Below are 20,503 nucleotides of genomic sequence, written 5' to 3' on the forward strand. Positions count from 1 at the left end.
GTAGTATTGATTATGAATGTGGTGTTACTCCAGATCTTCGATTTTCCTAGTTTTTATAGTTTTCCCTTTATGTGGCCATTAAACCCTAACTCTGTACCAAATTTCAGCTCTCTGAGTTTACGGGAAGTACTAGTTCTATTTTGATGATTATCAGTGAGTGAGTGTCGTAAATACGAAACTTTGCTTTCGCTTAACTTCGGAACTAAATGAGCTACAGGCTTGAAATTTTGGATTTGAAGTATGTGATTATAGCTTACTAGATGGCGAAAATTTCTGCGTTGTGGTCTTATCCAGAGGTTCTCAAATAGGGGCCTGAAAATGCGGCGAAATGGTTCCAGTAAAGGATGGTACGGCAGTGTTTGCTTCGCGCTCGACTTGGCGGGGGCACTGCCGTGCCCCCAGATTTCTAAAAGATGTCACATGTAAAATTTATTCTGGTGCCATCTGGTGGTCTCTTTATAGAAGGCTTTTATTTATAAAACTTTAAAATAAAAAAGTCAATCTTGGTTTAAAATTAATTTAATTATTTTTAACTTATAAGTAGGTATGACTGGAGGATATTATAGGTACTCTTAAACTTTCGGTTTACCGGTCGCATAGAAAACACAGAATGTACTTTTTTAAGTTGCCTGAAGACACTGAGAGGTAAATAAGTAGTTAATGTTATTCATGATAATTCATGCTTAGTCATGTATTTCCTCCGCTATTTTCTGCAGTTTGGCACCTCACGTCACACATCATTTTACGGAAGTCAGCCCTATGACTTCGGCGCAGTACCGATCACTGACGTTTGTCAACAAAATGGTGCTCGACTCTTAAGACAAGCTAAATTACACCATATTGTTAACGAAATTGAGTATAATTTTTTTTAAATACCTTCGCGAAGAAAATCTCCTGTACGAAGTACTTATTATTATTCTGTGGCAATATGCCTATGGCTATGCCACTTGCTCACACTCTACTCCATACCTACTCCCGTTTAAAGCTTCAATGGAATATCATCAAGACTAGATTTCCTTTCAAGTTTCCATCATTCTGCCTCAAAATTAAAGCAGATTCCAATTAAACCTCATCATCTTTATGACTCGCATTTAAAGGTATAGCTGCTGCATTGTCCTCAGCAGATTTTACTCTCGGAGTCCCTCTAAATTCCTCTTCAATGTCTTGCAGAGTCCTGTCTTTCGTCTCTGGCAAAAATATCAAAATCACCACCAAACAGTAAAAAGTCACGGCTGCATACAACGCATATGTCCCGTATATCCCTATACTGTTGTATAGAAGCATCACAGTTTTGCTAGTCAAGAAATAGTTCACAGAAAACGCTATGGCGCTGATCCCTCCAGCCAAACTCCTGAACTCCAGAGGAAATAACTCCCCTGATATGATTATTGGCATCGGCAAAGCTCCCGTAGACATTGAACACATATGAATATGAAGTAGAGTAAGACCAATTGCTGGATGATCAAACGGCAAAGATGTATTTGCTTTTATATACGTATATGCTGCTATAGACACTAAAGTAGCAAAATTTAAACCTACAGTTACACTTAACACAGTCCGTCTTTTGAGTTTTTTAATTATAATCAAGCCAAATATCGTGGATATCGTTCTTTGGACATCTAAAATCGTTATGTGCAGCGCTACGTCCACATCGTTTCCTACTATAGCGTGAATGGTGTCCACCGTATACACAACTAACAACGCCATCCCTGACCATAGAGACAGCATGTATAAGTGTATCATTATAAGCACTGGTTTGTTGAACTCCCGTCTACTGAAGGCTTTCTTAATGTAACTAAAAATATTATTTCTGTGAGTGTTTTCATCTCTGACTGTCCGTGCTTCTAGCATTTTCTCTAACTCTTCGTTCTCAGCGTCTCCCCTCAACCAGCGGTAAGATTGCCGGCTATCTTCAAATCTTCCTTTATCGGCCAGCCAGCTTGGAGACTCAGGTGAGAACAGCAACACGGCAAGACTGGTGAAACTGATAGCAGCACAAATTAGGGATGCTGTCTGCCAGGCTAAGTAAGATCCGGCGACGTGGACCAGCAGGGTCATAGCTGTGATGGAGCTGGCCATTATTGAGGAGAACATGCCCCTGTTGGATGGGCTGGTGAATTCGCCGACCATGATAGGGGAGAGTGAGAGGTTAATGCCTAAAGAGAGTCCTTGTAACGCTCTGGCGATGAGGATGGAGGTGACGTCAGTGGCCAGGACTAGCCAGATCCAGCAGACGAGGATGTTGGTACAGCTGATGAGGCTGGCGATCTTCCTGCCGAACTTGCCCATGAGAGTGGGCACCATGAGGTTTCCCGCGAGGAGAGAAAGCCCCACGATGGAAGCTGGAAAGTAAAACATAAACAAATGTTATCTGTTGCAGAGAAAATACATAATCATAAAGAGCAGACTTTGAGTTATGACGCTACAGTTGATAAAATTAAATATAAAATCGCTAAACAAACAATTTGTTTGAATTGCAACAATGCAGTAATTAAATACAATTAATAATATACTTGTGTTGCTCGTACAGTGGAAATTACAATGTAAGATTTGCGAACTTGAACTATTTTCTTCAAATAGCTTATTTCAACTAAAATAGAGAAACACGGGTCTCAACGCGACATAAGCAAATAGCTTATTTATTAAAATTATACCGTAATGGCACTTAATTAAAACTGCTACTTATCTGTCATATTAACAGAGGTTATCAGTATGAAATATTGACCAGTCAATTTGTTAGCAGTATCATTCAAATACTGCTAAAATTATAAATGCGAAAGTTTGTACTGATGTATGGATGTATGTTTGTTACTCTTTCACGCAAAAACTACTGAACGGATTTTGATGAAACTTATAACATCAGAATAACATATTAGGTCAGCTATAATTTGTAAGCTATAGTCGTGGGCAAAATCTGATACAAAATATAGCACACTCTATTTTTTCGTGTTTTATTAAAACACAGTCGTAAAAGGTCAAATAGACAAGTAACTACAAGTAATGACAATAATTAATTAAGTCATGCTGCTATGTCGACAGGATTCAACGGACGCGTTTATTTAAATTTATATAAGTCTTAAGCAATAAATAACAAAAATATGCCAACACATAAATGTAGAAAAACACGAATAGTCAGATTTATACTGGTCTATATCATCATGGTCATTAATCATCAAGAAGGTTTCAAAATCAAGTCTTCTTCTAAGCGTCCGATACGAATCCATGACAATTATTATGGTCCGGACTTCTGGAGTACCTAATATGTAGAACTGTTGTAGTTTACGCATTTCTTCATCCGATTTAACTCTATAAGATTTCTAGATCCAGATAGAATTCCAATCGGACCTAGTGGGAAACCGCTCTAAGCGTATCGTTGTAGCATAGTTGGTAAAATCGCCTGCGGGATTAGATGACTCGAGTTCAAATCGCGATCAGAGCGAGTCGTATTCCACAATAACGTCCTGAAGCAGTGGTAGTTTAAATGGGAAGTGTAAAAGCACTATTTAAAAGCTTTTTAAGACAGGAAATTACTTTTATTACTTTGTCTTTTACCAACCTATCCAAGAGCCAGAGACGCTGTCAACAGTGATCTGGGAACCGGGTGCCCTCAGCTGTGGCAGCAGCACAGCAGGGAACCCCAATATGGCCCCCATACCCGACATGTTGAGCGAGATTCCTAACACCACGAACATCTGGAAATTGACAAATCGGACAAGTTAGGGAAGTTTATAGGGTCCATAGTCCATACACAACTCGCGGCTTCATTACATGGAAGTTTATAGGGTCCAACTCGCGGCTTCATTAAATTGGGCTCCGGTGGACACCATCGGGTTTTAGTGGGTAGGCCCCGCCTTTAGTGAGCAGGCAGAGAGTCCCACATAACCCACTGGCCGTCCCCATTCACTATTAAACAGTGGTGGATACTAGTAATTTATCACACCAAAACCAGTGGACAAAAGTGGCATTAAACCTGTTTCAAAATTATGGATGCATAGATTTTACCATAACAATCACGTTTGAATTTAAAATTGTTATGAAATACTTACTATGAAGCTCTGTAAAAATAATTATTCACAAATAATACTACTTAGAGCGCCTTAACTATTATTGGTTATTATTATTACACTTGTAATTTGCCATCACAAACTTATTCTGAAGAAAATTTAGGGTCCACTCGTAAATGTTTATTAAAAATATTGTGCAACTTAACTATCAGAGCTAATTTAAGTTTTTCGTAAACAAAAAGCTCCTCCGTTATTATATAAAAAATACCAACCTGCTTCATAGTCGGTGTAATCCATTTCTCGTTCCCCGCCATGATAAACTTTATTAATTTAATATTAATTTAATCACAAACACATCGCATCGTCCGCGTCGCGATTTGACCGGGCGCGGTATGGCGATACCACCGTTAATCACTACCAAGGGAAAAACAGACAGTAAGCACATGTTATTAAACGATATCACTTAATCATCATATTAAATACCTAACGCAACAATGGCCGGGCGGCATAGTAAAATGAAAGCCATTTAATTGCCATAGAATTGCGGTGCACTGCTGCGTGCACGCAGGATCTAGAGTTCGGACTCATACTTAAAGGCAGGGCTTCCCTAACTGTGCGTCGCAGCATCATACCAAGGGCATCGTGAGGCGATTGAAAATAAATGTAGAGAAAGAGTAGTAATTCCCAAAGTTGAGCGACGTTTTGAAAACCATACTTACTTATCCTTTTGGGCCGTAAAAATGGCTAATTCCCAAGGGCGTCACAGTTAAACATGTATGGGAAGCTTAAGGTAATAGCTATGGTTTGAGGTGATCAAGCATGAGGCCGTACCTTCACCTTCTTCTTTAAATTCATGTGTCGTCTCTTTGTAGACTTGGGCCTCTTGTTTTTTGTTGAGGTCGTAACTTCACCTGGTCTAGAAAAAAATGCTTGCGTGAAGTAACATACACACAGCGCCATCTATGATCCAAAATTTGGAAACAATAGTTTCACTTACTTTCTTGTGAAGAAATAAAGAAACAAACCTACTGAATCTACTCGCGTTACGCACTGGGCGTCCTTGGTTCGCGGCTCTAAACTATGACTTAGTAGAGCTTTACGAATTTTGATCGGGTTTGTCATTACTCCCTTAAAATTCCCTTTAAAATGTGTTTGTTATGGACTCATAGTCAAAAATTATCACTAGAAAAACTGTCCAGAAAATAATGAGATATTAGCATACTTATTATTATTCTGTGATATTAGTGTTCAGTAACTTTCTGATTGATAACGCAACATCTTTTGTCGAGCGAGAGCTTGAGAAAATATTAGGCGCGCAAATGTTTTAGTCGACAAACTACCACTTAGTACTTATGATAAAATAATAGGTAGGTAATTATTTTAGTCTGTTAATATAATAACTGTAATCGCCTGTAAGTCGGTCATTCTCCGGATCTGGATTATTTTGTTGATTACCCCGACCTTTTTTATTTTTGAATTTAGAGTAAGTTTAGGTAAAACATTTCAAAATAGACATTATTACGAGCATATTTTTTATATTGGCCCATCTGTAGCAAGCAGTTATAAAAAGTTATGCGACATCAAAATTTTCATGGTCGGGGTAATCAAAGTTGGGAGTCAGAGTAATCAAAAATAAAACAAAATATTTTATTTTCTAAGGTTTTTTTTAAGTTATGGTAAAATAAATGTTATTATAACTAGCCATTTGTTATTTTGATGTATAAACGACAATATTGTAAAGTTTCAACAAAATCTGTTGAGTAGTTGTTGCGTAAAAGAGTAAAAAACATACATATACATTATAATATTAGTGACTCAATGTCCTATGTCTCCTATATGGGACAGAAGGCGTCCACAACAGTCCTCCATGGCATTCGGTCTTGAGCTTCGTGTTTGATCTCGCTCCAAGTCTTAACAGTGCGCCGCTATGTTTTTTTGGCGCGACCACGTTTGCATTTTCCCTGGGGGTTCCAATCTAGAGCCTGCTTGAGGATGTGATCGGGGTCCCTTCGGAGAGTGTGGCCGATCCAGTTCCACTTGCAGCGTTTATTCTGCTGAAAGATCGGTATTTCGTGGCAGCGTTCCAAAAGTTCGTCGTTTGAAGATTTTGGAGAATTCGGCGAAGACAGCGGCTGAAGAAGATCTGCAGCTGGTGCGAGATAACCTTAGTGACCTTCCACGTTTCACGCCCATAGAGCAGAACTGGTTTGACGTTGGACCCGAATATTTTGATCTTGCTTGGGTCAATTTCCGTGACTGCCATACGGCTCGAAGGTGTGCGAAGGTAGCTCTGGCCTTGGCAATGCGCGAAGTGATGTCCTCTTCGGTACCTCCAGACTCTGAAACGATGCTCCCGAGGTAAGTGAAATTGTGGACTCGTTGGACATCCTCTGCACCAACGGTGTGCAAATCCTCACTCCAGATCTCTCCACTCGCATCTCTTGGGTCTTCCGGTACTGATACCCTTGCTTTACCCTTTTTTCGGCACAATAATTAGAAGCCCCTTATGCCAGTCGTCTGGGAGTTCCTCTTCCATCCAGATGTTTTCGAAGACAGGTGTCAGGACGTTAACGGCGGAGTTTACATCGGCTTACAGCATTTCAGCGGTGATAAGGTCGAGTCCAGGGGTCTTGTCAATTTTGAGGGATAATAGTATGTATTAATAGGAGATAGGATTTCATTTTAGTAAAGGGTAATTTTGCTTATTAAACGTTATTTAGTTAATCATTCATTAGTAAAATTACAGTATTATTGATTACTCGGTGACAAAAGTCGGGGTAGTCAAAAAATTAAGGTTTATCCTGAGCCCTGCCCAATCTGTAAGTTGAATCCCATATGTTTTAATACACAAAAATGCGGTTACATGGACCATTATTCCTGTACATTCTCAAGAACTTTCCATGTAAAGAAACCTAAAAAAACAGGATAGAGTAAATCAACCGTGCACTGAACCAAGGTCGGGGTAATCATATTCTTATCCCGATAACTCCGAAATCCTGCGACGAGTTGCATTACCGATCACCTCGGCACGCAGGCCACCACTAAAGGTTCACGGGGGAGGATAAAGCTCGTTTCTAAATTGCGTAGCTAGGGACGTAGGCGCACATTAGTGACGTGTCGGGGTAATCACGGTTAACGCCCGGACACAACTTCAAATAGTTATTTTACAAAACCTTTTAGTCATATAGTTATATCGTATTTAATTTATCAATGTTTATTTAATCAGTAATCGATTACATAAGCATTGAAAGCGGTAATAATAACGGATTAATTTATACGAGCAAATTTGTTCTGAAATCGGGAGCGCGGACACGTCGTGGTAATCAATTTTTGACGACTTACGATTTTTTTTAAATTACTTAGTTAACTATTATTAACTATCTCTGTGGTTTAACAACAAGAACCAAAGTTATACTATTAGATAAAAATATTTGTTACTAAAATATTATGATATTCGGGTACTTTTTGGCCCCGGACACGTGATTTTCTTGGTCGGTGGAATGACCCAAGTACCCCCAAGAGGATAGCCGCAAGTCCTGGCGAAGTAGGTACCTAAGTGTAGCCACACGATGTTCAAACTGAAGTTTTAGTACAATATACCGACAAAACATCAACATTTTTACAGACACATTTAGTTAGCGAGGTTAACATAATATTTATAGGTTCTTAACTACCGACACGATGTGATATAACCGTTATTCGTAACAGCTGGTACCCATTTGTTGTGCCATTTGTCACTATAATCTAGGCCTCTTCTACGCGAGAGTACCAGTAAATCGATTACTAGGCAGTTAGGTAGGTACAAACCACCCCAGGTTACATTTCACATAACACCAGGTGTGATTGGTGTAAAAAAACTATTCGTAACCTTGGATTATTAAACTTTTTGTCCGCGGTCTAGTTGGCGGCTTCACTTATTACAAGTCGGAAAATTTGGTCGGAGGCATGTCGGCGGCTTGAGATGAGTTTGGCAGTCAGCATACAAGCACGTCACTAGGTCGAGGGTCGCCGGGTAACTGAGCGCAGGCGTACCCAAGCCGCCAAAATGTCGGCGGGTAACACCCGCGGGCGCATGTTGCTGACATGATTCTTTTCATACAGGCCGCCGGGTTGTGTCGCCGGGCTTTGTCGGCGGCCCGGCGGGCTCAGTGTGTATTGCGCTTTATAATCTTATGGCCTGAAAATCCGGTCCGGCAGCCGGACCGGTCGTTGTGGAAATGCTTATCGGTGGTCTTTTTTAACAGCTTGGAACAGTGAACGTGTTTTAGATGAAAAATAAATGTCTTAAAATATGTCTTCGTTTATGGTCCGTGACCCTCACTCGGCATGGGGCACACTGAAAACCAGCGCCGTGGCCTTCGTCACCGTGGGCCACGGCATATGCTGAGTGGGGTCCCGTTGCAGTGGGCATCTTGTTGGTGAATGGGTGGCACTGCTCAGTTTACTCTTGTTTTTATTTTTTTCTTCTTTTATTATTATGTGCCACTGTCATGTCTATGTAATTGCCTGTATTTGTGTAATGTCCATTGTAATAAATGTATCTTTCTTTCTTTCTTTATGGATTAAAAATTCAAAGGGTAGGTCAGTTGCTAACAAAACACGGGTAAAACACTTGATTTAAATTAAAAGTTAGCGTCGCTAAAGTCCCCGATAACTGGGTCAAGATCAATGACATTAATATGCATGTGTCTCAATGAAGCCGGGACTGATTGCTGTAATTAAGTTTGCTATCTAGTTTATTATAAATAGTATAAAACAGTTACAGCAAACTTGGAATTAGATAAAAGAGCAAAACTAATCAAGAGCTTGTAAATGATCCTAAGTTTTGTGATTATTTGCTTAACTCTTAGTACCTATGGGGGATCTACGCATGTGCAAAAAAATTATAGAAGGCAGTGCCTTTCTTCAAACTCAATACAAGTAGGTACTTCATTTTCAACCTAATTTACATTAAGAAAAAACAAAATTAAAGTTTCAGGACTTAAGGCTGGTAATGCTCAAAACTTAAAACTTGTAAAAATACCTGAAAGTTATTGAAAGGCAAATTCTTAATACAGACGAATTGCGATTCATTTTATGGAAAGCTTTATGAATCCGATCAATAAGTATGGTTAACCATCAAATTACTATAGATATCTGAAAGGAAAAGTAATTAGTCATTAACCCATTCAAAATGTGTTTATTTCTCTAAATATTGTTTGTGTAGGTACTTAGATTAAGTATAAAGTCTCGGAATAATCCGCCTTCTTATTATGGTGTCAAACCTATTGGTCATTTAGGTTCTATTGGTCATTTATTTATTTAACCTAAAGGCACTGGTTTCTTCTTCCCTTTAAATTCTTCCTCAATTTCTTGCAAAGTCTTATCCTTAGTTTCTGGCAGCATACACCCAACCACAGTCAGGCAATATATCAACAGTACAGCATAGGCAGTAAAAGTTCCATGGATATCAATACTGTTCATCAAAAGTGGGAGAGTTTTGAGGGCAATGAACATGTTCAGGGAGAAAAAGGAGGAGCTGATCCCTCCCGCTAAACTCTTGAATTGCAACGGCAGGATTTCCCCTGCCAGGATAAACGAAATAGGGAGACATCCCATCCCCATCGACAATGTCATTATATGGAGCAACGCAATGCCCACATACTCATTGTCCAAAGTGATCAGATTGTAAGTTTTCGAATACGTGTACCCTGCTACGGCTAGCAAACATACAATATTCAATCCAATAGTCGAAAACATCATGAATTTTCTTCTTATTTTCCTGATTAAAATCAGAGCAATAGTGTTTGATATTATTCTGTTGCAATCTAATGATATGATCATCAAAGGCACGTTGATGTTGGTGCCTATGGTGTTATGTATCAGGACAAAACCATATGACGCTAGGACGTGGAGACCACACCATTGAGCCATGGTGTAGATATGCAACATTATTACGATCGGTTTGTAAAATTCGTTCCTCTTTAGCGTCAATCTGAAATCTTTTATGTTATTCCACATCTTCACTAAGCATGCATCTGCTGTAGCAACATCGTCTTTCTCTTTCCGTAACGCCGTGCTTGTTTTGATCATTTTCTCTAATTCATCTTCCTCTGTATCACCTCTTAGCCATCTAAAGATCACAGTACACTCCTCAAACCTTCCCTGATCAGCCAACCAGGCTGGAGATTCTGGTGAGGATATAACAATCAATAAGTCTACCACAGTCATGGCTATCACAATCAGCGCTGCAGTCTGCCAACGCAAATATGAACCTAAAACGTGTACAGCTAGTACTCCAATTCCAATGGTAATGGAAATGGTCATGAGGAAGGCACCCCTATTTTTAGGACTAGTGTATTCTCCGATGAGAACTGGTCCTAACGCGGAGACCATGCCTAGGGCGATTCCTTGCAAGCCTCTAGCTGCTAGAAGGGAGATGACGTCACTGGCTAGGTAGACGCTGATCCAGCCAGCGATGGTGATGAAAATGCAGGTCAGGCTGGCAATTTTCCTCCCGAACTGCCCCATGATGCTTGGGATGGTGAAATTACCGATGAGGATGGTGACAGCAGGTAGAGATGCTGAAATGTAAAAAATGAAATTTATGGAGATCGTTTGATATCAAATTAACTATTTCTATAGATGGTAAATTACACGTGCAAGAAAAATATTAACTAAATTTTAAATCGTATTCCAACACCAGTGTTACAGACAGATTACATAAGGTTACAAACAGTAACCGCGGTACTTTATCATCTGCCTATGTTTGTTTTCATTGATAAATATTGTTTGAAATTACGTATTCAACCAGCAAAATTATAGCAACCGCGTGATTTCCATTGTGTTGAAGACTTGATACATTGTTATCCAGACAATAAATACGGTAGAATTTGTTGACATTACACAGGCAAATTGCGGTCTATTTAAGACAAATATTATTTCAACTGTTTTACGGTACACTCAACTACACTCACATGATGTTAAAGTATAGGCTACCTAGATTTGGAAAGCTAACATGACAATTATATTCCGTAATTTGTCTTTAAGATAAACTGAACTAAATTAATTGTGCCTTAAAGTAGTACTTAGTAGAGCAAGCTCTATTTGAGACTAGTATAAGTGCCCTAAAAGGGGCCTATCCTACTAATATTATAAATACGAAAGTTTGGATGTCTGGATGTTTGTTACTCTTTCACGCAAAAAGTACTGAACGGACATTAAATTTCACGCGGGTGAAGCCGCGGACAAAAGCTAGTAATCTAATAAAAAAATGTAATTTAAAGCGAGGTACGAGCTCACAATATTCGGAGTAAAAACACCTATAACTTAAGCACTAGCTAAAACTACTGGCTTACCTATCCATGACCCATAATTATCATCAATGGGTATCGAGGAACCGGGAGACTTCAGCTGAGGCAGGAGGATGGTGGAGAACCCCATAATAAGGCCCATCTGCATCATGCTAAGAGACACCCCCATGGTGACATAGCACTGAAATGGATAACATCATCAGCATCATCATTTCAGCCATTCAACTCCCACTGCTGAACATAATTTCAGCCATTTTTCCAGATTAGCCGACTGGCATCTAGCGTCTACCCACACCGGTAGCCTATCGATTTGGAACTTCATTCTCGAGATTGTTGACAGAATGTCTAGGTACCTTGAATAAAAAAATCTTTAAGCAATGCCTCTAGTAAATTTAAGAGAGTCGTAGTGAAGAATGAAATGACCTGATAATGTTAACGAGAGCGCTTTTGAGACTAAATTTTCATGCAAATGGAGGCTCTACCTACGTATTGTATAGTATTGCCCCTAAATGCAAAAAATTACCACTTATTTTTTAGGAAGGATCACCTTTCTTTGCAGTTCAAAATACCATTATCAATTCAAATACCATACCTGTATTTGAATTGATAATGGTGAGGGAAACCTATCTAGGTGTATTCATTACATTTTTAGACAGCCAAAGGCATACGACTCATCTTTTTGTTCTGATAAAGTTGTAGGTAGGTATTTTAGTTAAATTCGATGCTGTTGCTGATGCTTCTGAATTAGTATTTAAGTCTTATCTATGTTCTAACTAGGTAGGTATACCTACCTATTGACCTAGTGTTACAAAGAACCTAAAAAATCCAAAAACAATGAAAGAGGCTGACAAAGGTGACTAATGCCCGTTTTCACCAGCAATCCCTAATTTTTAAGTGACCCCTATGTAAACAAAATTCCTGTTATTTGTTACCTTAAGGATCACTTAAAAATTAGGGCTTGATGGTGAAAACGGGCATAAGTTTCTTCCGCCACTTCTTCTTAGCACCAGCCCATATGTTGTCCCGAAGTGGTCGTAGGGCAAGCTATATGTGGGACGTGTAAAAAGTGCCCTGAAAAGGGGCTATGTACTGAATAAATTATTTGAATTCAATGAAATGAATGTGCAAGGATAGAAAATCATACAAATATCTTAGAAATGTCTTTGAAACGAATCCAATTAATTTTAGCCATTATTAGAAGTCCATTGCTGGACATGACGATCTTTCGCTGTTGTAAAGTCGGCAGCTCATAGGGCTAAAAAGTTTTTTTTGCGTAATTTCTTCCTTTTCGGTAAAATACCGTTGGTTAAGGCGTAAAAAATGAACAGTTTAACAGAATAACTTTCATATCAAAAACGGGATAGTAATAATTGTGTTACTAAAATTTTCATACATTTAAAAATCTAAAAGTCAATAAAACTTGAAAATAAAAAAGGTCCATACCTGTCTGGTGAATGGTGTTATCCATTGTGTCGATTTACCCGTCATCATTCTTCAAATTAAATGCATTTTCACAAAATGTGGCACATAAAAAATTTACACGAAGTATTTTTTGTGTAACTTGCAAAGACCTTTTAGAATAAAATATTCTATTGTAGGTAATTTTAAATTAAAAGTTAGACACATTTGAACGAGTAAGAGTATGGAATAGAATGATTAGGTACTCTTTATAATTATTTTGTACGAGGCGATGGATTTAGCCATTATGTGTGCGCGTGCGCACATAATATGACTTCAAGACAAAAGGCGTCAAACGTAATAAACTGTCGTAATTTTTCTGCATTAAACAATCAGCTGATTTATTTAGTACCAACTTACTTGTTAAAATATGTAATTAATAATACCATCTGTTCAAATATTGTAACAAACCACTGATAAAATGAGTAAATATTGACCCATCTACTGCTAAAAACCGGATTATTTTAACATTAAGAAGATTCGCCTTTAAGATGATACGAGCAAGGTTGAATTTCATTGATTATTATGTACGAGTAATAGGTACGAGTATGTACCTACCTACATTGTTTGGTTAAAAAGGCCAGATTACTTATTTAATTTTCTGTCTGCAAAATCATCATCATCATCATCTCAGTCATATGACGTCCACTGCTGAACTTAGGCCTCCCCCAATGCTTTCCATGCTGCCCGGTTGGTAGCGGCGTCCTGCGTCAGCGCCTTCCTGCTACCTTTACGATGTCGTCGGTCCACCTTGTCTTCTGCGGGACAGTCCACATAAAAACAGTAAAAGCAAAATAAAAATCTCACCTTGTACAGACTCGATCTTCCTCGTCTGTCACCAACAATCACACCTTGTCTTGTACTTAAATAATAAGGATACCTGGATACCTTTTATACACAACACAATGAGAGGTACACTACCTACTACACCAAAAATTCACCAATACTTAGTCGTCTCTCACCAATCACACATTTCAATTGTGAGTACTTCGAAACAGAATATAAGTTGCAAATCTTCCGGAAAGATTGCTAATTTATTGGAAATTAACTCCAGCAAAAATGCGAATTAATCCGAGTCACGAATCACACTGCCTTCACTTTGCACTTGGTTCGTATTCGAGTAAAACATTTCAGCCTACCCTACAAATAAAAATAAAAATTACGGTTCTTTTTTTACGCAAAGCTTTTAACAGGTGGCGCCAGCGGGGATTATTTTAGTACCACAGGTACTACGTAGAACCCAAAGTTCAACTAGAAAATTATCAAACAAAAACGCAATGAGATAAAAATTGAGATGGCTTCAATTTGCAAGATATTTACGTAAATAGAGATCAATATCGGCGAAACGCTATCTTTAAAAATAACGAACTAGTGACTCTCTTTGACTTCGTTTATAATTCTTAATAGGTAATTCATGATATTTAGGGATCTTTCAAATAAGTCGTTTTGAGCTGGATGGTAGTCGTCTGTTTACAGTCCGCACACGGTTTTTTTTAATGACAACTGCATCGGAATAAAAATTATATGAAGTAGCTAGTTACCTACTGAGTTAGATCAACAGTTGAGTTTGTTCCGGCGTTTCTTCTCAGCACTTGCCATATTATGTTTGTCTCGAAGCGCTCTGGTAGGGCCCAAAAAAAAAGGAGACGTAACGTTCCCATAAGGGCTACGTCTTTTTTACTGTATTTTGACGTTCATAAAATATTTTTGATTTGAGACGAGTAGAACCATGTGGTCGTGCATACGCACAACTGATCAAGTGAACTGCTCAAAACAGCAGGTAGCACAGGTCGTAGGTAAGATTCATATCATTTTTTGTTAAAACTATGATTACCTACTTACACTTATATCATATTTTGTTTTTGTGCCTTATTAAAAATAATGACGTCACCAAGGCGATTTATGACCCAAAACTAGTCAAACAATCAGGTTCTCTGTCTATATTAGTAATACTACGATAACTGAAGATAATGATTACTTGAATAAGTTATCGGGTGATTTATCTAATCGTCGAATTGGAAAAGAAGGAAGATTATTTTATTGCTTTAGAAGATCAAAGACATGTGAAGTGAATAGGTCAATTTTGGTGCGATGTCGAGCAAAAATAGCAGGTTCTCGCCGTTTCAGAAGCAAGTTAGTTATTTTATTTATTTTTACTTGTTTAAATTGTTATGAAAATATTTAATGTTAACACCGTGAAACGACATGCGATCTCCTTGTCTAACTTTACAACTGACTGGTAGTAAACTTTAACGGTTCCCGCGCAAATTATCCAAATATATTTATCTTGTATTCTATCCAGAATTCATAGCTACGAGTAAGTTTGCACTTTATTACTGAAGGGAAGTTTATTTATGCTAAGGATAATTCTTTAAAATTTTGTCATAGGTTCAGAGAAATTTACTTTTACAACTCGGTCTCCCCTAAAGTGCAAACTTGCTCGCAGTTGTCTATGGATCATAGTTCAGTTACATACCTTATGTACAGTGCTTCGTGACTGCGGCGGTGGGCATCAACATCATCGGCCACGGCTGCGTGCTGGGCTTCCCAGCCATCCTGCTGCCGCAGCTGCATGAGCCTTCCTCGCCCATCCAGCTCACCAAGGAGCAAGAGTCTTGGATAGGTAGGCTGGTTGATACATTTCGTACTTGAACAGTTTTCTTCTTATTCTTCTTCGTCGGTACACTCTTGCCAAAGTGGTCGTGGTTGTCACACCAGGTCCGGTGGCAAGCCTCACAACGTCGCCATTCCTCCCGCACTGCAGCCTTTCTTTAACCTTAAGCCTTGAACAGTTTTAGTTTGTAAGATAAGAAAGACAAAACTTGAACACTTAACTGGCTGATTGATTTGCCGTGTGCCTACTTACTTCGTCTGATGATGAATTTGAAACTTTAGTGAAGGTGAGTCCACCCAAAATGTGGACCGACGACCTCATAAAGGTAGCATGAAGGCGCTGGATGCAGGTCGCTACCAACCGCGCGACATGGAAATCATTGGGGAGGTCTATGTTTAGTGCACGTCCTGTGGCTGAAATAATGGTGATGATGAACCGTTTAAATATGAAACCGTTAAATACAAACCTTTATTTTGATACCACATGTTGGAGCTACTTGAGCGCTTTCACATTAGGGCGTCAGAAGCGCGACAACAGCGCGGCAGCAGCGTTTTTATAATGTGAAGGCATGTATCCGCTGTCATATAGTAAGAAATTTTCGCGTCAGTCGCGCATTTCTAAATCGCCTAAATGTGAAAGCTCTCTTAAGTTTCAGCTGGACAGCTCAAACTTAAACAGCTCAAATGTTTCGGTATTCTTTCCAGCATCGATCACCGGCATCGTGATGATGGCGGGGGCCTTCATCATGCTTCACCTCATGAGCTGCAGCCGCAAGACTGAGCACTACGCCGTCATCGCGCCCGTCGCCATTGGCTGGGCCATCACCATCGCTGCCACTAGCTTTCAGGTGACGTACCCTTTCATTTATTAAATTAGGTACCTATTATTAATGGTCTGCAGCCGCAAGACCGCGCACTACGCCGTCATCACGCCCGTCACGATTGGATGGACTATCACCATCGCTGCCACTAGCTTTCAGTTGACATTCTCTTTTACTAATTTTTTGGTAATTATTTTCCACGACATTAATTATTTAGCCACGATAGCCGAACGGTGAAGGGGTCGGACTGGCCGACTCGAGATCCGAGCCACCGCCGCTCGACTGTTGTGGTGAGGCCACACGTAACACAAACTAATATTTAGCTTAACACGAGTGGCTAACGGGAGTATTAGTAATTTGTGCAATAAAAATTGCTAATAATCTTTAAAAAAAAAAAAAATCTTCGTTTCAATCTAGTGCCGTCCACTGCTGGACAAAGGGGAGGCCAAAGGGTTTCCATAACAACCGGTCTCGTAACTTATTATCATTACTGTAGCTTTGTTTGCAAGTATCATTTACTTCAATGCATAGGAGTGAGGGAGAAACATCTTCGCAATTAAGTCAAAGCTGTATTTTTTAACTTCATTTAAATTTTACTGCTTCTGCAGTCTGCTCACCATCGACGGTTGACGTCAATTAACATACTAATTGTTCGATTATTGGTCGGCTGTAGGCATTATGTGCCTGATTAGTCAAGAAAGGAGGAAAACTTTAATCACATTGAGAGATTCAATACTTAGTTTTTTATCGTTTAAAAATGTCTCTTTATCTTTCCAGGCAATATTCATCGGAAGGATGCTCTGCGGATTATCTTTCGGAATGCTCTACCCTCTCCGCTCCGTCCTTATCGGAGAATACACCAGCCCCAAGAACCGAGGGGCCTTCCTGACCACGGTGTCCCTTGCGCAAGCTTTCGGCATTTTCTTCGTCCATCTGCTCGGCTCTCTACTCAGCTGGAAGACCACCGCTATCATCTGCATGTTCTTCTCAATTATCAGCTTCGCTATGACCATATATTGCCCTGAATCTCCCAGCTGGCTGGCCTCTAAAGGACGGTACGACGACTGCAGAAAAGTCTTCAAGTGGATGAGAGGCGATGACGAAGATGAAGAGCTAGAAGCCATGATCCATGCCAGAATTCTGATGGAAAAGAAAACCATCGGTGAAAGTGTTAGACAGAATCGCTTGAAAAGTATCAGAGACACCATAAAGAAGAGGGAATTTTATTTGCCGATCATTGTAATGATTCACGCGAACGCCATGCTCCAGTTTTCTGGTGGAACGACGATGGCAGCTTACTGCACGAAGATTTTAACTCATCTCATGGGACCCGGAGCGAACATTCACCTCTGGATGGTTGTGCTAGATATTCAAAGAATAGTATCAAATTCTGCAGCAGTTTACGTCATCAATAGAGCTAAAAGACGCACCATGATGTTTGCTACAGGCGGTATAAGCGTTTGCAGCCATCTGGCGATTGCTGTTTATGTGTATTCCAGAAACCAGAATTGGATATCAGGAGAAAGCGTTGTGTTGCCAGCAATTCTCATCAATCTTCTATATTTTGCTGTTTCAACCGGAACGGTTCCTCTCCCGAACGTCATTGCAGGAGAGGTATTCCCGCTGGAGTACAAAGGTATAGGTGGAATGATAGGCATGGTCTCTTTATCCGGGTGCATGTTCCTTGTCCTCAAAACGTTCCCTGGGTTAGTGGATAGTGTGGGACTGAATGGAACGTACTTGATCTTTGCCGCAGTTCTGTTTTACAACCTTGTTGTCGTTTGGTTCACGCTGCCCGAGACGAAAGGAAGGACTTTGCAGGAGATCGAAGACGAGTTCAGAGGGAAACCGTTGGCTCCCGAAGAGATTGAAGTGAGGAAATCTATGCAAGCAGATCCTGTGATGATTTTCAAGAGGAAGGAGTCAGAATGGACTGGCAGCGCAGGGTTTTTGAACGAGTGAGGTACAGAATATTCGGCTAATCTCAGCTGTGCCGGATCACGTACCTACTCTTATAACACGCGTCACAAGTTGATACCAAAATACTCAAAATATTTTAAGCCAAGATGACACGATAAGATGACCTTATCTGTTACTTGCGTTACGTATTTAGTTTAAAGATGTTTTTATCTTTGTTTTTTGTATGCTACGAGTTGATATCATCTTTCTTAGCTCGGATGGAGTATGACGATAGACAAAAGAAGGCTGTTGACATATACACTGCCACTTTTTCAGGTCATCGTGACCAAATGAGTTAGACGATAGATGAGTTACGAATCCGAGTTCTCTTTTTTCTATTGTTTGTAAACACCTTTTCTCTAATCTTTTTATAGTCTCAAGGGAAACATAGGTATATTTTCCGTAACACCATACATATCATTTGCTTTTGATTGTTACTAATTTCAAACCATTAACTTACATCAGGCAACCATTTCCAATATCCGAATGGGGACCTGTTAAATAAAACCACAAAGTATTTTTCTATAATATTCTATATTATTTGGTACACAACAGTCGCCCTGTCCAACCATACGTGGTGAGCTAGCCAGTAACGGTCGCAATGGCGACAAAATTTGGAAAATGTACAATTTAATACAAAATTTGCTATACAAATGGTCGCGGTGTCTCCAGTATAGTTGCACAGGCGATGTTCGCTACACTCTGTACACGTTTCATACATGGGTTCAGCTTCAGATCAGACCGGGTTGTGATCGTAATCGAATCGAGATCGCATCGATTGTAATTAACAAATCCGATTTTTTATTGTCAGATAAAATGTAGATAAGAGTTGTAAAAACCCTATCATCATATTGATTTGGCCGAATGTGATTTATCTGACTACAAAATATCAGATCTAATGTGAACAATATATCAAATTAGAACTTCCTATCGCTATAAATTTACTACCGAGGCCATTGATAAGAAAAATTATTCACTCAAAAATTTTATAGACAAAACTATGACACCCTATAATTGGAGGGTGACGAACAAATCTTGATACTTGAACGAAACAGAAACGATCTCGAGTCGATCCGACCGCATGACAATTCGATCGGACAGCGCGCCCTGGGGCAGAGATCAAACGAACGGATAATAAAAGGCCAGGTGACTCGCTACTTACAATTTAACAGCCAATTTCTTAAATGGCATGGTTTTTTACACAAAATAAAAAAATAGTTGTCTAAAAACAACTGTCTGGCAACAACGCAAAAACGTAACAATATTGACTATTTCTCACACCAATAAGAACTAGAACAGATTAGCAAACAAGATTTGTCGTTAAGGATCAAACATACTTGCTCCTTGTATTCGATATAACACGATGCAACATTCGTACTCGTACAAATTAGAAAACTCTTTATATTAATGATGTGTAAGAAACCGCGCCAGCACAAAACCTAAATCTATAACAAGCCAAAACTTTTAAATTTAATAAAAAAAACTTGGACTAAATTAAAAAAATGGCTCGCGGCATCTGCCGTGGTTACCTGTACATAAATAAAAGCTTTCTTTTTTAAGCGTTTAAGTTCATTTTCGCTTACAAAAGAATTGTCATTGGGCTCGGAATAAACAGCGAATGTATTAGTGGAAATCTTTATAAAGCCTCCTAATCACGAGTCAACATTAAAATATATTTTTTAACATCACATTTAATACATTACAGATGTCTAAATATCAGTGCTGATTGATTAAGAATTGATATTACGAGAAACTAAATCATATTAAACGATATAAACGTGTATTACATTTACTTAGATTAATGTAACTTATTTAAGTTAAGCAATCAAAATTAGATCTATGTATAGTCGATTTAAGCTGAAAAGGCCATACAAAATGTAAAAAATCATCTATCCGTACAATAAATTATTACCAAGTACCAGAAATATAAGTATTACACCGTATAAAGTGTTTTCTTCGTGACACAAGACTTTAATACCAACTTCCACTGTTCTGATTCTGATACTCTCGTTTGCCACACCCTACGTTACGACGAACCGCCAAAGCTCTTATTTTATTACACTAACAATGATGCGCACACGCGCAAATATACAACACTGCTACATATTTACAAATTCAATACAAAATATCTTTCATTCTTAAATCATAACTGAAAACGCACCAACAATACTTCAAGTCGAATTTATGAGTGTTGGTGCGTGAGAGGATGCCTTAACGGTTAAGGCTCCTACACACAGCTGCGATTCGTTTGATGATGTATATTTCTTGAATAGAAGGCTAAGAAGCGAAACTTTGTGTAAGAGCCTTAAGACTTATCTGACAGATAACTTGTATCCAAAGTGCAACTAAAACTAAT

General features: G+C 39.0%; 3 protein-coding genes across 3 annotated transcripts; 1 reads left to right on the forward strand and 2 right to left on the reverse strand.

Moving 5' to 3' along the window:
* Positions 1-503: 503 nt before the first annotated feature.
* On the reverse strand, positions 504-4,381 carry LOC135084160 (facilitated trehalose transporter Tret1-like). The gene is made up of 3 exons (XM_063978905.1): positions 4,277-4,381; positions 3,557-3,692; positions 504-2,342 (listed from the first exon to the last, which is right to left on the reverse strand). The coding sequence occupies exons 1-3, from the start codon at positions 4,316-4,318 to the stop codon at positions 1,063-1,065; spliced, it is 1,458 nt and encodes a 485-aa protein (XP_063834975.1). The 5' UTR covers positions 4,319-4,381; the 3' UTR covers positions 504-1,062.
* A 4,786-nt stretch (positions 4,382-9,167) lies between these two features.
* LOC135084017 (facilitated trehalose transporter Tret1-like) lies at positions 9,168-12,990 on the reverse strand. The gene is made up of 4 exons (XM_063978757.1): positions 12,740-12,990; positions 11,342-11,477; positions 9,311-10,567; positions 9,168-9,268 (listed from the first exon to the last, which is right to left on the reverse strand). Exons 1-4 carry the CDS (start codon positions 12,785-12,787, stop codon positions 9,255-9,257), a joined length of 1,455 nt encoding a protein of 484 aa, XP_063834827.1. The 5' UTR covers positions 12,788-12,990; the 3' UTR covers positions 9,168-9,254.
* Positions 12,991-14,796: 1,806 nt separating this feature from the next.
* Positions 14,797-19,714, forward strand: LOC135084138 (facilitated trehalose transporter Tret1-like). The gene is made up of 4 exons (XM_063978880.1): positions 14,797-14,887; positions 15,242-15,377; positions 16,073-16,215; positions 16,966-19,714. Exons 1-4 carry the CDS (start codon positions 14,846-14,848, stop codon positions 18,148-18,150), a joined length of 1,506 nt encoding a protein of 501 aa, XP_063834950.1. The 5' UTR covers positions 14,797-14,845; the 3' UTR covers positions 18,151-19,714.
* The last annotated feature ends 789 nt before the right edge of the window (positions 19,715-20,503 follow it).

This window comes from Ostrinia nubilalis, chromosome 25 (assembly GCF_963855985.1).
Source record: "Ostrinia nubilalis chromosome 25, ilOstNubi1.1, whole genome shotgun sequence".
NCBI classification, from domain to species: domain Eukaryota; kingdom Metazoa; phylum Arthropoda; class Insecta; order Lepidoptera; family Crambidae; genus Ostrinia; species Ostrinia nubilalis.

What these genes read in the sequence shown, in the direction of transcription:
- LOC135084017 (XM_063978757.1), bottom strand. Translation starts at nt 12,787, where the DNA reads ATGATGACGGGTAAATCGACACAATGGATAACACCATTCACCAGACAG. An exon ending in TAACACCATTCACCAGACAG is followed by an intron (nt 11,478 to 12,739) that starts GTATGGACCTTT and finishes TATCCATTTCAG; the next exon opens with TGCTATGTCACCATGGGGGT. An exon ending in TAATTATGGGTCATGGATAG is followed by an intron (nt 10,568 to 11,341) that starts GTAAGCCAGTAG and finishes TTTACATTTCAG; the next exon opens with CATCTCTACCTGCTGTCACC.
- LOC135084160 (XM_063978905.1), bottom strand. Translation starts at nt 4,318, where the DNA reads ATGGCGGGGAACGAGAAATGGATTACACCGACTATGAAGCAG. An exon ending in TTACACCGACTATGAAGCAG is followed by an intron (nt 3,693 to 4,276) that starts GTTGGTATTTTT and finishes GTCAATTTCCAG; the next exon opens with ATGTTCGTGGTGTTAGGAAT. An exon ending in CGTCTCTGGCTCTTGGATAG is followed by an intron (nt 2,343 to 3,556) that starts GTTGGTAAAAGA and finishes TTTACTTTCCAG; the next exon opens with CTTCCATCGTGGGGCTTTCT.
- LOC135084138 (XM_063978880.1), top strand. Translation starts at nt 14,846, where the DNA reads ATGTCGAGCAAAAATAGCAGGTTCTCGCCGTTTCAGAAGCAA. An exon ending in TCTCGCCGTTTCAGAAGCAA is followed by an intron (nt 14,888 to 15,241) that starts GTTAGTTATTTT and finishes CCTTATGTACAG; the next exon opens with TGCTTCGTGACTGCGGCGGT. An exon ending in TCGCTGCCACTAGCTTTCAG is followed by an intron (nt 16,216 to 16,965) that starts GTGACGTACCCT and finishes TTATCTTTCCAG; the next exon opens with GCAATATTCATCGGAAGGAT.